General features: G+C 45.4%; 3 protein-coding genes across 3 annotated transcripts; 1 reads left to right on the forward strand and 2 right to left on the reverse strand.

Moving 5' to 3' along the window:
- Positions 1-212: 212 nt before the first annotated feature.
- LOC137790820 (olfactory receptor 11A1-like) lies at positions 213-1,139 on the reverse strand. The gene has a single exon (XM_068585359.1). It carries the CDS (start codon positions 1,137-1,139, stop codon positions 213-215), a length of 927 nt encoding a protein of 308 aa, XP_068441460.1.
- A 5,628-nt stretch (positions 1,140-6,767) lies between these two features.
- On the forward strand, positions 6,768-8,162 carry LOC137791062 (olfactory receptor 10A6-like). The gene has a single exon (XM_068585767.1). The coding sequence runs from the start codon at positions 7,200-7,202 to the stop codon at positions 8,160-8,162; it is 963 nt and encodes a 320-aa protein (XP_068441868.1). The 5' UTR covers positions 6,768-7,199.
- A 1,400-nt stretch (positions 8,163-9,562) lies between these two features.
- Positions 9,563-16,081, reverse strand: pgm2l1 (phosphoglucomutase 2-like 1). The gene is made up of 14 exons (XM_068584043.1): positions 15,519-16,081; positions 14,408-14,575; positions 14,212-14,318; positions 13,948-14,032; positions 13,691-13,774; positions 13,339-13,535; positions 12,566-12,755; positions 12,394-12,491; positions 12,135-12,315; positions 11,962-12,055; positions 11,726-11,855; positions 10,751-10,940; positions 10,528-10,661; positions 9,563-10,407 (listed from the first exon to the last, which is right to left on the reverse strand). Exons 1-14 carry the CDS (start codon positions 15,747-15,749, stop codon positions 10,305-10,307), a joined length of 1,992 nt encoding a protein of 663 aa, XP_068440144.1. The 5' UTR covers positions 15,750-16,081; the 3' UTR covers positions 9,563-10,304.
- Between the last annotated feature and the right edge of the window lie 1,521 nt (positions 16,082-17,602).

Consider the following 17,602-nt stretch of genomic DNA (forward strand, 5'->3'; position numbering starts at 1 on the left):
TTTCAAATTAAGTTAAAAACGCAAACAAGTATAATTTAAGTCAGCTATCAGCATGTATATTAGCACACATAGTGATATACTTAAATTGTACTAATTATACTTTAAGTTGTTCCAATTTAGCACAAAAATATATTAAATACACTTCAAGTAGTGCTACAATACTATTTACGCACGTCAGCGTGTCGGCCTGTGGAAACCGATCGGGTTCTTTCCTAGACTTTTCCACTCAGCAGACGTCTGCATGCCGTGCGTATCTTGCACATGTTCAGCCCGTAGATTATGGGGGTGAAGAGCGGCTGGCATGTCAGGAAGTACAGCGACAGTAAAATGCCCAACACATTGGGGACGTTGCTCATGTCAAACCTGCTCTGTATTATCTGAAAGCAGCTAGCGAAGGAGAAGTTGAGCAGGGCGGCCAGGTGAGGCGAGCAGGTGCTGAGCGCCTTCTGCCGGGTCTGTTTGGAGCCGGAGAAACAAACAGAGAAGATCCTAACGTACGTGTAGAAGATGAGCACCAGAGGGAGGAGGATGGACACCACCGTGCACAGCAGCCCGTAGATGTTGTTCACGCGGGTGTCGGAGCAGGCCAGCTTCACGATGGAGTAATTCCCACAGTAAACTCTGTCGATGACGTTCCCGCACAGCTGCAAACGAGCGCTCAGGAAGATCAACACAAGAATAGCAACAACTGGGATTAACCAGGTTACACAAATGAGCAGGGCCACCTTGTTAAAGGTCATCTGGGCGTTGTACTGCAGAGGGCAACAGATGGCAAGGTATCGGTCATAAGACATCACGGCTAAGTTAAAAAACTCTACAGACACATATAAATACACACAGAATATCTGCAGGAAACAAAGTGGAACAGAAACCGTGTGAATGTCAGAGAGGATCTGAACCAGAAGGAATGGAAACAACCCTGTACTACCAAACAGTTCATTTACAAACAGGCTGCAGAGAAACAGGTACATAGGTTCATGTAAGCTTCTGTTCACACAGATAACCACAATGAGCAACACATTGGAACCAACAATTAACATATACAAAGACATGATGATAGTAAAGTATAAGTATTTGAGAACTCCAGTGTCAAAGTAGGCAGAAAGTGTGAAATATGAGAGCTGTGTCACGTTCAACATTTTCCTCCTGAAAACCTTCAACACTTCACGAGATGTTTCAGTGACTTCCAGATCTGTAAATGTTTAAACGTGTGACGCTGTCAACTGAGCAGATGAAACATGTTGCTCATACAGTTGTCAGGCAACAGGCAGAAGAGAAATTCATCATCAAGAAATGGGATTTGAAACATTGCTCAGCTTGAGCAGCTGAATGTGACCCGAGAGGTGAGACAGAGAGCTGCTCTCCTCACTGAGCCCAACCTCCAGCCCCTCTTCACTTCTGCATGTGGGGACACGCCCACAGCACAATGACATCATCATCAAGGCACCTTATTGGTTCAGACTGACTTCTCATGGAAGTCTCAAGAAAAAAATAAATGTTAGTTTTTCACAACGTCAAAAGTCCAATTCTTCCAGGAAAGGGGGTCACTGTGCTAGGTATGTACCCGCAATTTAGGCCCCCTGGTCTGGGTTCACACCAGTGCACAGGAAGATAAGACAATTTTACATTTTGTTTTCTTATCTCCCTGTCAGTTTTACTTAGTCTGACATCGGACGACGTTTTAAGCCAATCGGTTGGATTAAAACAATCCTCCATGAAAGGGGGTCACTCTGGTAGGCATGTACCCGCAAGTTAGGCCACATTGCTCCACACTGGCAGTTATTGTCCCGAGTGTCCCTTATTCTAGAGGACCAAGGGCCCGAAACTTGCGGATGGCTGGATAGTGTCCTTAACAGGGATGTGTGGGTACGAGGGTTGGGCTGGTGGGCCAGGTGAGAGGGTGAGCTCCACAGCTTGGTCTGCTTCTCTCGGGGTGACTTGTCACGCAGGTTTTCCCAGGTTTGAGTGCTTCAAAGCAGGCTTAAACCCCGTGTCAGTCATGGTCCCCAGAGTCCCTAATACTTTGAGAGGGGGATTTCACTAACTTTGACCCAGAGAAGGTGCACTAAACCTGGGTGCAGTTACACCTGGGCATGCCCGGGAAGTTATCATCCTTCCAATGTCAGTTATAGTCCACAGTGTCTCTGGTACTTTGAGAGTGGGGTGTTACTAACTTTGACGCGGAGAAGATGCAGTTCGAACTGGCCTGAAAGTTATCGTCATCCCAATGTTAGTTATGGTCCGCAGCTAGTCTCCAGACCTCTGCAGCTAGTCTCCAGACCTCTGCAGATAGTCTCCATACCTCTGCAGATAGTCTCCATACCTCTGCAACTAGTCTCCATACCTCTGCAACTAGTCTCCAGACCTCTGCAGATAGTCTCCATACCTCTGCAGATAGTCTCCAGACCTCTGCAGATAGTCTCCAGACCTCTGCAGCTAGTCTCCATACCTCTGCAGCCAGTCTCCATACCTCTGCAACTAGTCTCCAGACCTCTGCAGCTAGTCTCCAGACCTCTGCAGATAGTCTCCATACCTCTGCAACTAGTCTCCAGACCTCTGCAGCTAGTCTCCATACCTCTGCAACTAGTCTCCAGACCTCTGCAGCTAGTCTCCATACCTCTGCAGCCAGTCTCCATACCTCTGCAGATAGTCTCCAGACCTCTGCAGATAGTCTCCATACCTCTGCAGCCAGTCTCCAGACCTCTGCAGCCAGTCTCCAGACCTCTGCAGCTAGTCTCCAGACCTCTGCAGCTAGTCTCCAGACCTCTGCAGCTAGTCTCCATACCTCTGCAGCTAGTCTCCATACCTCTGCAACTAGTCTCCATACCTCTGCAGATAGTCTCCATACCTCTGCAGCCAGTCTCCAGACCTCTGCAGCCAGTCTCCAGACCTCTGCAGCTAGTCTCCATACCTCTGCAGCTAGTCTCCATACCTCTGCAACTAGTCTCCATACCTCTGCAGATAGTCTCCATACCTCTGCAGCTAGTCTCCAGACCTCTGCAGATAGTCTCCATACCTCTGCAACTAGTCTCCAGACCTCTGCAGCTAGTCTCCATACCTCTGCAGATAGTCTCCATACCTCTGCAGATAGTCTCCAGACCTCTGCAGATAGTCTCCATACCTCTGCAGATAGTCTCCAGACCTCTGCAGCTAGTCTCCAGACCTCTGCAGCCAGTCTCCAGACCTCTGCAGCTAGTCTCCATACCTCTGCAGCTAGTCTCCATACCTCTGCAACTAGTCTCCATACCTCTGCAGATAGTCTCCATACCTCTGCAGATAGTCTCCATACCTCTGCAGATAGTCTCCATACCTCTGCAACTAGTCTCCATACCTCTGCAGCTAGTCTCCATACCTCTGCAGCTAGTCTCCATACCTCTGCAGCTAGTCTCCATACCTCTGCAGCTAGTCTCCATACCTCTGCATCTAGTCTCCATACCTCTGCAGATAGTCTCCATACCTCTGCAGATAGTCTCCATACCTCTGCAACTAGTCTCCATACCTCTGCAGATAGTCTCCATACCTCTGCAGATAGTCTCCATACCTCTGCAGATAGTCTCCATACCTCTGCAACTAGTCTCCATACCTCTGCAGCCAGCCTCCAGACCTCTGCAGCCAGTCTCCATACCTCTGCAGATAGTCTCCATACCTCTGCAGCTAGTCTCCATACCTCTGCAACTAGTCTCCATACCTCTGCAGCCAGCCTCCAGACCTCTGCAGCCAGTCTCCATACCTCTGCAGATAGTCTCCATACCTCTGCAACTAGTCTCCATACCTCTGCAGATAGTCTCCAGACCTCTGCAGATAGTCTCCATACCTCTGCAGATAGTCTCCATACCTCTGCAGATAGTCGCCATACCTCTGCCACTGGTCTCCATACCTCTGCAGATTGTCTCCATACCTCTGCAGCCAGTCTCCATACCACTGCTACTAATCTCCATACCTTAGGAAGTAGTAGTAGTAGTAGTAGTAGTAGTAGTAGTAGTAGTAGTAGTAGCAGTAGGAAGTGCAGCTAGTCTCCAGGCCTCTGCAGCTAGTCTCCAGGCTTCTTCAATTAGTGTCCGGGCCTCTACAACAAGTCTCCAGACCTCTACAACTAGTTTCCAGGCCTTTACAAATAGTCTCAAGGCTTCTGCAGTTAGTTTCCAGGTCTCTGTAGCTAGTCTCCAGACCTCTGCAACTAGTCTCCAGGCCTCAACAGCTAGTCCCTGGACCTCTACAACCAATCTCCGGGACTCTGAAGCTAGTCTCCAGACTTCTGCAACTATTGCCCAGACCTCTGCAACTGGGTCTCCAGGCCTCTGCAACTAGTTTTCAAGCCTTTGCAACCAGTTCCTAGACTAGAGGAACACAATATTTCAAGGGTTTCATATATTTTCATATTATCTCAGTTTCATATTATTTGCTCAACAACATAAAGTTCATCTTCTCACTTTGTGTCTTTTGTTTGACCCTTGAGCCCAAACACTGCTCTGTTTCCATGCGTGAGTGCTAATTGGCCTGTTGGTGAAGCTGGCTGGAGCCTCCAGAGCGTCCAAATGTCCACATAATCCTCTGGGGTTCGACCTTGAGTTGCTTTCAGATGGAAATAGTTGCTAATGAAGCTCCTTCGGGGCTCATTACTGTCATACGGTACGGTAAACATGACAAAATGAAACTTAAAAATATGTTTTAACTGTACCGTGTAAGGTTTAAGTTACAGAGTAGACTGGACTAAAGGTTTAAGTTACAGAGTAGACTGGACTAAAGGTTTAAGTAACAGAGTAGACTGGACTAAAGGTTTAAGTTACAGAGTAGACTGGACTAAAGGTTTAAGTAACAGAGTAGACTGGACTAAAGGTTTAAGTTACAGAGTAGACTGGACTAAAGGTTTAAGTAACAGAGTAGACTGGACTAAAGGTTTAAGTTACAGAGTAGACTGGACTAAAGGTTTAAGTAACAGAGTAGACTGGACTAAAGGTTTAAGTTACAGAGTAGACTGGACTAAAGGTTTAAGTAACAGAGTAGACTGGACTAAAGGTTTAAGTTAAGAGTAGACTGGACTAAAGGTTTAAGTTACAGAGTAGACTGGACTAAAGGTTTAAGTTAAGAGTAGACTGGACTAGAGGTTTAAGTTACAGAGTAGACTAGACTAAAGGTTTAAGTTAAGAGTAGACTGGACTAGAGGTTTAAGTTAAGAGTAGACTGGACTAAAGGTTTAAGTTACAGAGTAGACTGGACTAAAGGTTTAAGTAACAGAGTAGACTGGACTAAAGGTTTAAGTTACAGAGTAGACTGGACTAAAGGTTTAAGTAACAGAGTAGACTGGACTAAAGGTTTAAGTTAAGAGTAGACTGGACTAAAGGTTTAAGTTACAGAGTAGACTGGACTAAAGGTTTAAGTTAAGAGTAGACTGGACTAAAGGTTTAAGTAACAGAGTAGACTGGACTAAAGGTTTAAGTTAAGAGTAGACTGGACTAAAGGTTTAAGTAACAGAGTAGACTGGACTAAAGGTTTAAGTAACAGAGTAGACTGGACTAAAGGTTTAAGTAACAGAGTAGACTGGACTAAAGGTTTAAGTAACAGAGTAGACTGGACTAAAGGTTTAAGTAACAGAGTAGACTGGACTAAAGGTTTAAGTAACAGAGTAGACTGGACTAAAGGTTTAAGTACATGTATGTTGCCCTATATCTCTCATCTGACTGCTGAGATAAACATGTTGCTGTCATACTATCAGACTCCGACTTGGAAAAAGTCAGCCACTCACTCATTTTCTCCAGACTGGACTAAAAACAATAAAATCTATCTCCCGCCTGCAACTCCTCCAAAATGCAGCAGCGAGGCTTCTGATTGGCTTTAACAGACGACATCTCATTTTCACAGTTCTGGCCTTCACTGGCTCCCAGTTCAGAATTGATTTTAATGATTCCTTCTAAGGCCCACGTGGGTCAGGACCCAGATTATACGTGCAGATCACTGTGAACAACATGTTGCTCTATATCTCTTGAAGCACTGAGATTAGCATGTTGCTCTATATCTCTAGAACCACTAAGAGCAACATGTTGCTCTGTATCTCTTGAATCAATAAGATCAACATGTTGCTCTATATTACTCCTTTCACCACTCAGATCAACACGTTGCTCTATATCTCTTGAACCACTGAGATCAACACGTTGCTCTATACCTCTTAAACCACTGAGATTAACATTTTGCTCTATATCTCTTGAACCACTGATATCAACACATTGCTCTATATCTATTGAACAACTGAGATCAACACATTGCTCTATATTTCTTGAACCACCAAGTTCAAAATGTTGCTCTGTATCTCTTGAACCACTGTGAAAAACATGTTGCTCTATATCTCTCCATTCACCACTCAGATAAACATGTTGCTCTATATCTCTTAAACCACTGAGATAAACATGTTGCTCTATATCTCTTGAACCACTAAGATCAACATGTTGCTCTATATATCTTGAACCACTGTAAAAATCATATTGCTCTATATCTCTCCTTTCACCACTCAGATAAACATGTTGCTCTATATCTCTTGAACCACTGAGATAAACATGTTGCTCTATATCTATTGAACCACTCAGATCAACATGTTGCTCTATACCTCTTTAACCACTGAGATCAACAAGTTGCTCTAAACCTCTCGAACCACCGAGATAAACATGTTGCTCTATATCTCTTTAACCACTGAGACCAACATGTTGCTCTATATCTCTTGAACCACTGAGATAAACATGTTGCTCTATATCTCTTGAACCACTGAGACCAACATGTTGCTCTATATCTCTTTAACCACTGAGACCAACATGTTGCTCTATATCTGTCATCTGACTGCTGAGATTGTTCGATGGTAATCTCTTGTGGTGATTGTCTGACATCACGTGGGCCTGGTGTTGATGCTCTTCCTTCTCATGCAGAGCTATAAACAGCAGATATCTCAGCAGCCTCCCATTGGCAGTCTGCTCTTCAGCAGGTTACAAACACTTATCTGTGTGTAGAATAAATGCTTTTGTGTCATTAAGACATCTATTTTAAGTGTACTTGTGTTTTCATTTAGGCTGGGAAGTAACTTGTAAGTATTGCTGCTCCTGAGTTCTTTTCAGTGTTTTCAGATATGAACACAGTGTATTGTGTTATTTAGAACAATGATTTTTATTAAATTTAGATGATGTGGTTTGATAAATGTTTCGTCATCCAAAACTAGAATGATGGTAAATTCAACTTTATCTTACTTCATTCTTGGAGCTTATGTGCACGTTGGAAATTTGAAGTACTTATATTTCATGTTAATTGCAATGTTATACATCGTTATATGTATCGTCAACATTTCTCTCATTGTGGTTATCTGTGTGAACAGAAGCTTACATGAACCTATGTACCTGTTTCTCTGCAGTCTGTTTGTAAATGAACTGTATGGTAGTACAGGGTTGTTTCCATTCCTTCTGGTTCAGATCCTCTCTGACATTCACACGGTTTCTCCTCCACTTTGTTTCCTGCAGATATTTTGTTTGTACTCTTATGTAAATATAGAGATTTTAAATTTAGCCGTGATGTCTTATGACAGGTATCTTGCTATCTGTCATCCTCTGCAATATAACACACTTATGACTTTTAACAAAGCGGTTATCTTTATTGCTGTAATATGGTTTTATTCTTTTATGAAAATCCTAATTACTTTATTCTTAACCATCCGTTTGACATTTTGTGGAAACATCATGAACAGTGTAATTTGTAATAATTACCTTGTTGTTAAGTTGGCGTGTTCTGACACTCAAGTGAATAACATTTATGGACTTTTTGGTACTTTTCTCTCCGTTTTCGTCCCTCTGCTTCCAATCGTTTTCTCGTACGTGAGGATTCTTAGAGTTTGTTTCTCTGGTTCTAAGCAGACCCGACAGAAAGCTGTCAGTACCTGCACACCTCACCTCGCTTCTCTGCTCAACTTTTCTTTTGGCTGCTGCTTTGAAATCATTCAGAGTAGATTTGTTATGACCAGTGTACCCAGACTGCTGCGTATCATCCTCTCACTGTATTTTCTCATCATTCAGCCACTTTTGAATCCCATCATGTTTGGATTACAAATGTCCAAAATACGGAATACATGTAAACATGTAGTTTGTTATATAATGTTGACTTTAAGTCGCAAAGATTCAATGTGGATGAAATAACTAAAGTGTCATTGAATGTGTACCTCGTTTCAAAGTGGTAAAACTTGTAGTTTTCTATTGGATTTGATGAACTGAAATAATTCCACGAGTACATTTTTAAACATAGAAAATGGAACATGATCTCAAAGAGGACTCAGTGGGAGGTGTTGAGTGATTGTATTTCTTATATTGTTGTATCGATAACACAAATCATGAGAGTTAGAAGAAAAAAATATTCACGCTTAATCAGTGACTGTTTCACTGTTCTATTCAGACTCCTCATCTCACCGTCTCTGTTTAATGTCACACACACTCAGCATGTCTCCTGACAGCAGGGAGGCTGAGTCTGTAGGTTTCTGTCTGAGAGAACGAGCAGTTCCTTTGTTATCATTTGATCATTTCTTGCAAAGCGCTCTATGGGACGAGGGGAAAGGTTCCCGATAAGGCCGAAGACGTCGTGAGGGTTTCTGTTAGTGGTCATGATGAGTATTCAAGAGCTGGTTCTTTAGCAGTCTTGGATGTGCAGTTTGTATCTCACATTATACTTCTGACTCTGCTCTTTCCTTGCAACGAATAAATGTTCCTGTTTTAATGATTTTACTCCGAGGGGTCGAGTGAATTCTTCTAACAATGAGCCCAGTGACTCACTAGGACCTCAGCATCATGTCATTCATCAGCTCTTTTATAAAACTCAAGCACCTTCAGTTGTGCACCTGATACACAAAGCTTTTTACAGACTCATTGTGCACTGATGCTTTTTTATTTAATCACACAAACAGGACACCAGGTGGTGACAGAACATCGACTCACCTCTTTATCGTCACATGAACAATGCTTAATCAGTTTAAATAGCACAAAAGTTAAAATATGGGGATATTTCAATTTATAAACATATTCAATGAAATACAGTTTAGAGTCATTTGAAATGGAAATGGGGTGCTATAAATAAAGCACCAGGGGCGCTAGAACTAAAGCTATATATATATATATATATATATATATATATATATATATATATATATATATATATATATATATATATATATACACATACACACACACACACATTTTAAAGAGTAGTCACACTTTAGGGAATTAGGTATTTTTAAATTTTCGGATTATTCAATTTTTTTTATAATTTGATCATTAAAATAAAAATGTTAATACAAAAATATATTTTAATTAAACAATAGCTAAATTAATTATTTGAAAGTGTATTGTTATTTTTTAAAACATTCCAATCAGCAACTGTTTTAAATGTCCCATAAGAAATAAAGCTAATACTCATAAATACATAAAACTAATACTCACTGCTCCTGAGTCACTCAGATGGTTCAATGCAGAGACCAAATGTCCTGAATGCAAGTCAAAATATGAAATATAACAAAAGTCATAAATCTGATTAATGTATTTATTGAAGAGGTCTCAGCCACACAAACTGAAACACAAAAACATGAACGTCACAGAAACACGTCTCAACTCAAGATTATAAAAGAAACATCGCAAAGATGAACGAGAAACAGCTGATTTCTTTTGTATTAAAAGGGAAACGCCCCCTTTTAATACACATGTATGGAAGTTCATTCATAAATAATAGTCAGAGTTGTAAGAGCTGTTTTTCTCTTTTCAAACGATTTAGCAAATAATGAAAAGTCTGAAAAATACAAAACCTCTTTAAATGTCACCAAAGAATAAATGACCAATTGATTATCAATAAAGATCAATAATCTCTAATCGGTTAATTGATAAATAAATAAATAAAAAATGTCCAACTAACTCCAAGTCCCAGAATGCATCACTGTCTCACCTTTGTAATGATGAACCGTTTGTTTGAACTCTATTGTTCTTTGTATGATCTCATTCATGTTTCCTTATTCCTCTTTTGGATCAGCGTTTGTTTAATAATGAGACTGAATTGCTTTGTATTATATATTTTATAAATGAAGAAACTCTCCATTAATGAACTTCCATAAAAAATAAAACGTCTTTTTTTTCCTTCTATGAAAAATACATTTATCAACCTGAAAGTTACCCATCATGCTCTCTGCTCTGTGACGGACACATGGAACTAAAAAATGTGATATCTTTGCAACTTTTTATGCACGCCACAGAAAGAACAGGATGTGACATCACCACCCGGAAACAGCTCCAGAGGAGGCGGAGCTAGACGCAGCGGCGAATCAGGTGGTTCCTCTCGGGCTCCAGGAACTCGTCCAGCAGGGCGGCCGTGAGCCTCCGTAGCTCCGCCCCCAGGCGCGACGCGTCGCTGCAACAGACAAGGATTATTATTATTATTATTAATCATCTTACAATAATGGACTGACGTCTACGTTGGAGTTGGACTTTAAACTCGACAGTACTCGGTACTCTGTGTACTACGACTGACCCGTTCCCCGGCGGGGCGCAGTACTCTGTGTAGTACTTTATTTTGGGCTCGGTGCCGCTGCTCCTCAGCGTCACCACGACGCCGTTCTGCAGAGTGAAAGTGATCATGTGACTGCTCCTCGTCACAGGAAGTACCTCCACAGAAAGAAGAACCACACGGTTACTACAAGTACTTCTCAAGACGTTGTAACCTTTCATGACCTTCAACGACCTTCGAGCCTCACCGACCGGCCGTCGGGCCGGCTGCTGTCGTGTCCCGTGGTGGCGTCTCTGACGTGGACGATCGGGACGCCGCCGCACGTCTTCGGATACGACGCCTCGCCGTCAAAGTTTCTGATCCGGCGGAAGATGTTCTGGATGGTGGGGGGGTCGTTGCAGACCACGTAGGAGGTCTGGGACACGTGGTGGCCGTACCTGGACACAGGAAGTCACAACAGAGACGACCGTCAAAATAAGAGCAAAGAGGATCAAATTTAAAGAAGATAAACAACAAAGATCTCCTGAACAACATAAAATGTCCCATCAGAGCTGACTAGCATGACATGTGGTGTTCCCCAAGGCTCAATACTGGGGCCTCATGTGGTGTTCCTCAAGGCTCAATACTGGGCCTCATGTGGTGTTCCTCAAGGCTCAATACTGGGGCCTCATGTGGTGTTCCTCAAGGCTCAATACTGGGCCTCATGTGGTGTTCCCCAAGGCTCAATACTGGGCCTCATGTGGTGTTCCTCAAGGCTCAATACTGGGGCCTCTTGTGGTGTTCCCCAAGGCTCAATACTGGGCCTCATGTGGTGTTCCACAAGGCTCAATACTGGGGCCTCATGTGGTGTTCCTCAAGGCTCAATACTGGGCCTCATGTGGTGTTCCCCAAGGCTCAATACTGGGGCCTCATGTGGTGTTCCTCAAGGCTCAATACTGGGGCCTCATGTGGTGTTCCCCAAGGCTCAACACTGGGGCCTCTTCTGTTCAACATCTACATGCTCCCACTGGCTCAGATTATGAAGAACAACAAAGATCTCCTGAACAACTTCTAAAACCAAACGCAGACAATGAACCTGAAGAACAAAAGAATAAAGACAGTAAAACAAAAGTCAAAATCAAATCAAAAGAGGAGGGGCACCAGCAGGGCCATGGCAGGAGGTAGGACGAGCTGAACAGCCATGAACGATCCATGACAGCAGATAACTGTAATGAGTACGTACGTCTGGTAGATGTTGAGCAGCTGCTGGGTCAGACTCAGCTTCTTGTTGTGGAGGTAAGCGGCCATTTCAGCCACGACCGCCGCTGAGCTCACGCCGTCTTTCTCAGGAACCAAACTGCCACACATGAAACCTGAAGGCACGAGCCACAGATGGAGGCCTCAAAGATCTGACACATCCCAGCTAATATATATATATATAAAAATAAAGAGCAGAAAAAACATGCATAAACTTGTTACCAATCGACTCCTCGAAGGCAAATATGACGTTGTTTCCTGTTTTGGAGAGTTCGTGTGTTCGTTTGCCGATCCATTTAAACCCAGGAAGAGTTTCCTGTTGAACACAGTCATCTTCATCATCATCATCATTATCGTCACCATCATCATCGTCACCATCGTCATCCCCCTCTGACCTCGAAGTGGAACCCCTCCATGTGAGCGAAGGTCTGCAGGATCTTGGAGGACACGCTGGTGGCCAGCATGTAGACCTTCTGGGTGTCTGCAGGATCCGGGTGAGCCTCCTTCCAGTTGAAGAACATCCACCAGCCCAACAGAGCCGCCAGCTCGTTCCCCGTGAACACTTTCCACCCGCACCTGGAACACAGGCAGGTACGGGTCAACCACCCCGACGGCCTCTTTGCCAATGTGCCTTTGAGCAGGCGTCGCGGTTACCCGTCGGACTTCTCAGCGACGGCCAGTCGGTCGGCGTCAGGATCCGTCGCCAGGACGATACGAGCGTTTTCCCGCTCAGCCAGGAGAAGAGAAAGCTCCTGAAGGATGAAACGGAGATCATCGTTTGAACACAAAGAACTAAATCGTGAATGAAGAGCTGCGATCGTCCTACCAGGACCGACTCCCCCTCCTCGGGGTTGGGGCAGCGGACCGAGGGGAAGTTGGGGTCGGGGTCCTTCTGCTCGGGGACCGGGACCGGTGGAGCGAAGCCGAAGGCCTCGAAGGCCTGCTGGACGAAGACGTGTCCGACGCCATGGAAGGACGAGTGGACGAACTTCAACGGAGAGTTTATGTTCAGACCTCTGAGGACACGAGAGACACGTTTCATTCATCTAACGCTCATAGAAACCTGTAAGCAGCGCATTCAAACAGAGGTCTGGGACCAGCTGCAGAGGTCTGAGACCAGCTGCAGAGGTCTGGGACCAGCTGCAGAGGTCTGAGACCAGCTGCAGAGGTCTGAGACCAGCTGCAGAGGTCTGGGACCAGCTGCAGAGGTCTGAGACTAGCTGCAGAGGTCTGGGACCAGCTGCAGAGGTCTGAGACCAGCTGCAGAGGTCTGAGACCAGCTGCAGAGGTCTGAGACTAGCTGCAGAGGTCTGGGACCAGCTGCAGAGGTCTGAGACCAGCTGCAGAGGTCTGAGACCAGCTGCAGAGGTCTGAGACCAGCTGCAGAGGTCTGAGACTAGCTGCAGAGGTCTGGGACCAGCTGCAGAGGTCTGAGACTAGCTGCTGAGGTCTGGGACCAGCTGCAGAGGTCTGAGACTAGCTGCAGAGGTCTGAGACCAGCTGTAGAGGTCTGAGACCAGCTGCAGAGGTCTGAGACCAGCTGCAGAGGTCTGAGACCAGCTGTAGAGGTCTCGGGGGAACTGGTCTCGTCCTTCTTACCTGTGGAAGCAGAGGGAGGTGAGCTCGTCCATGTAGCAGCTGTTGATCTGGGCCAGGGGGTCGGTCCTCAGGGGGCAGCGGTCTACCAGGTCCTCCTCCCAGCAGGAGGCGCTCCAGGGCTCCAGCTGCTCCTCAATGCTCTGCAGGATCTCCTTATCATGAGGTGAGAAGATCTGAGCGCCGTTACACCAGTACACCTGTAGAGGGAGACACAGGTAGACCTCAAGCCCCTCACCAGGTGTATCTCAGCAGCAGCAGGGGTCACATGGAGGGGGGGGGGGATGAGGGGAGGGGGGATGAGGGGAGAGGGGAGAGGGGGAGGGGAGGGGGAGGAGAGGGGAGGGGGGCTCACCTTGTACCCATTGTCCTCTTTAGGATTATGGGAAGCGGTGATCATCACTCCAGCTGCAGCGCCGAGCTTCTTCACGGCATAAGGCTGCAGACCAGAGCACACGTTCACCAACAAACACAGGTCAGCTGACAGGAAGTGATGCGTCACACACAGGTCAGCTGACAGGAAGTGATGCGTCACACACAGGTCAGCTGACAGGAAGTGATGCGTCACACACAGGTCAGCTGACAGGAAGTGATGCGCTGCCGCTTCCTCACCACGTACGGCGTCGGGACAAATGCGGAGAAAAGATGAACGCGGACGCCTCGGCTGAGCATCACAGCGGCCGTCAGCTTCGCCAACCTCAAAGAAGATAACGAGATAAAAGAGGAACGAATCAGGATCGATGACACAACAGCTGCTTTGTGTTACACGTGTCGACACTCCCGACGTCTCTCCGTGTCCTTCAAAGGAAGTCCGGCGACGGGTAAATCCCCAAACGTCGGCGAGCAAAGCGGAAGCGTGGAGATACACTTCAGTACCTGTGACTGCTGCAGCCGCTGGCCGCTTGTCCTCTGGGGTCGAAGCCCACCACCAGCCCTCTGCTGGCCAGCGCCGCACAGCGCCGGGCCAGGTAGGCGTGGAGACCCTGAGGAGAGACAGAACTCAGTACCCAGAGCCAGGGCTCGCTCATGCAGCCGGGACGAGCCGGGACGAGCCGGGACGAGCCGGTCTGACCTGCGTGGACTGGATGACGGTGAGGTCGTTGATCCGGTTGAATCCGGCTCCCATCGGCGCTCTGAGTCCCGCCGTGCCGAAGCTCATCCGGCTGCAGAGCCTCGTCCTCAGCTCGGCCCGGAGGCCCGCCGCCACCAGAGCCTCCACCTGGGCCCGGGTGCTCCGGTTCTGCAGCACAGAAGAAGAGACCTTCATCATCATCATCATCATCATCATCACAAGTTGAAGTACTCACCATGGACTCAGCAGTCCCTTTGCTCCTGATTGTTGTACAAAAACTACGTGAAAGTACACTTTTTTTTTTCTTCAGTAGGAACCAGCGACACACAGACAGGAAGTGTGACAGGAAGTGTGACAGGAAGTGTGACAGGAAGTGGGACAGGAAGTGGGACAGGAAGTGGGACCGTGTTGAGGGACGTACCAACATGTTGAGATTTATTGACATTAAGAATGTACTAATAATATATAAATCATACGATTTAAATGTTAAAGCTGAAATAAGAACTACATTAATGTAGTATATCATTTATAAACATTTATGATACATTAATAACATTATGACGACATCATTAATTATAAATTATAGGAGTAATGCTGTTATTAATAACAACAAACATAATAACTAGTCAATCAAACAGTCTTCTGAGTTTGAGGATCTTCGCTCAGCTGTTGACATTTAAAGTGAAGGTCAAACCCTCGTGACCTTTAAAGACCTCACAGGGTGTGTGAGTGTATATATAAATGTGTGTGTGTGTGTGTGTGTGTGTGTGTGTACACTGTCTTCATCTGTTCTCATCTAAATATTTATGTTTTCATCAAAATCTTTATAGTTTTAAATGGGGACAACGTCAGTGAGACAGGTGTGAGAGGTGAGACAGGTGTGAGAGGTGAGACAGGTGTGAGAGGTGAGACAGGTGAGGAAGACACGCCCATTTACAGTCTGACCCCTTCACGTGTCTCCCCTCGTGACGAAATTAAACGCGAGGATGTGTTCGGTTTGAAACAAGCTGAACGGGCTTGAACCCGAAAGCGAGCTCCGGAGCGGCTTAGTGCGGGACCACGACCCGCACTTCCGGGTTTAGACCTGGACCCCAGCGGGAGGTGGACTCACCTTGTCCCAACGCAGCCAGCGCAGCAGCGCCTGCTCCAGCTGCGGGTCCCCGGCGCTGCAGCGCCTCGAGGCGGCGTCCAGGTCCGGGTCCATGCCGGGGTCCGGGTCCATGCCGGGGTCCGGGGCCATGCCGGGGTCCGGGGCCATGCCGGGGTCCGGGGCCATGCCGGGGTCCGGGTCCTCGTCCCCGGTCGCAGCCGGACCGAGCCGGGCTTGCGGGCACTGCAGCATCAGGGTTGACGTGCCGGGCCGAGTCTCATGTCCCGTACACGGAGCTCGACTCTCCGTGAGGGCCCTGAACGTCACACGGAAACTCACGTTTCAGAAGCTCCGTGGTTTCGACCCGCAGAGGCGGAAATACAGAACTTCCGGGTTATTTTCCAAAATAAAAACAACTTTTTATCCTTCCGCATTTCATATTCAGCAGATAAACAATTAACAATTAAAGTGTTTGACTCGTGACGTGTCCAAGCGCAGGCTGTGAGAAGTGGGCGTGACGTCACGTGGCCAGTCGAGAGCTGCAGGAGGCGTTCAAGAACACTGCGACAAGTCGGACAGTTTGCCTTCAAAGTAAACACAGGAAGTCACAGAAAACATGACTTCCTGTTAGTTTAGTTTTTCATACGTGGTTCAACAAAGTGGATCAAATGTCCTGTTAACTTAAATTACCCAGATGATTGCTCTCCGGTTTACTCGGGTCCCTGAAGGGGTCTCCTGCCTCAAGGTCTCATTCTGACCAGACGTCAGTCATCAGGATGACTTTCTACAGCATTAACTCAGAGAAACAGCGTGTCTTTCCTCTGCTCACGAGCAGAAGATGATCATGACTCCACGTGATGAATTTAAGTGCATGAATGATGGCAACGTCTAATGGTGCGTTCACATACAGAGCGCAGTGAATATTCACAACACTTCCTGTAGTGAACGCAGCGTAACGCATCCACACGTCAGACAAGTTCAATGAGTCCGTGTTGGATTAAGACCTCATCACCCAAATCCATCAGATTATATTTTAATGTGTCTGCTGGCAGTAGTACACAAATGAATATATGTTTGAGGATATATGTACTGTATGCACGTAACATGTACTATATGTGTGTACATTCATGTATGTGTGTGTAGATCAACATATAACTAGGAGTGAGTGTGTGTCAGAGGCGTCTCTAGGATTTTGACACATCCGGGGCTCAGCCTTGAACAGTCTAGCAGCGCGGCATCGAAACACTCTCCACATAAGAGCAGGTACCTGTGACGACACAGGTACCTGTGTCGTCACAGGTACCTGTGTCGTCACAGGTACCTGTGTCGTCACAGGTACCTGTGTCGTCACAGGTACCTGTGTCGTCACAGGTACCTGCTCTTCTGGACTGACTTGAATTGAGGCATTTCATGAAAAAGAAAGTAAACAAGATGGTTGGACGTTATACCCTCACATTAACTTGAGCTACTTTCCCTCCAGAAGAAGCTCAAGCGTCATTATTTGTAGGTACACAATTCTCACACACTTCAACTGCATTCACACACAGATGCTAATAACAGAAGGTTTTTCCATGTAATACCAACTAGCAGCTACTTCCCTCTAGTAGTCCAGCTGCAACACTCTTCGAAATTCTATAAATTTAAATAATTTCTATTCCCATTACATCTTTAATTCCTGACCACCTTTGGGCGGAAAACATCAAAATCTTTTTTTGTGACATCTTGTTGTGCGACTACCCAAAGACAGCAGCGGCTGTTGTGAAGTGTGTCTGCTGCCTGAGCTGTTCTGGGTGAAGGACGTCTGGTGTGACCTGCAGGTGTTAGTGCCAAAGCCAAAGTAGTGGCTTTAAAACACACACACACACATATATATATATATATATATATATATATATATATATATATATATATATATATATATATATATATATATATATATATATATATGTATATATATATATATATATATATATATATATGTATATATGTATATATATATATATATATGTATATATATATATATATATATATATATATATATATATGTATATATATATATATATATATATATATATATATATATATATATATATTTGTAATTGTCC

Source organism: Clinocottus analis, unplaced genomic scaffold (genome assembly GCF_023055335.1).
Source record: "Clinocottus analis isolate CAN_PGR_092001 unplaced genomic scaffold, fCliAna1.0.p SCAF_2, whole genome shotgun sequence".
NCBI lineage: Eukaryota > Metazoa > Chordata > Actinopteri > Perciformes > Cottidae > Clinocottus > Clinocottus analis.

Excerpts from the sequence above, each read along its gene's own strand:
- LOC137790820 (XM_068585359.1), bottom strand. The coding sequence starts at position 1,139 with ATGTTGAACGTGACACAGCTCTCATATTTCACACTTTCTGCCTACTTT.
- LOC137791062 (XM_068585767.1), top strand. The coding sequence starts at position 7,200 with ATGATGGTAAATTCAACTTTATCTTACTTCATTCTTGGAGCTTATGTG.
- pgm2l1 (XM_068584043.1), bottom strand. The coding sequence starts at position 15,749 with ATGCTGCAGTGCCCGCAAGCCCGGCTCGGTCCGGCTGCGACCGGGGAC. Across the intron at positions 14,576-15,518 it reads GCTGGCTGCGTTGGGACAAG|AACCGGAGCACCCGGGCCCA; the intron begins GTGAGTCCACCT and ends TCTGTGCTGCAG. Across the intron at positions 12,316-12,393 it reads GTCGCTGAGAAGTCCGACGG|GTGCGGGTGGAAAGTGTTCA; the intron begins GTAACCGCGACG and ends CCTGTGTTCCAG.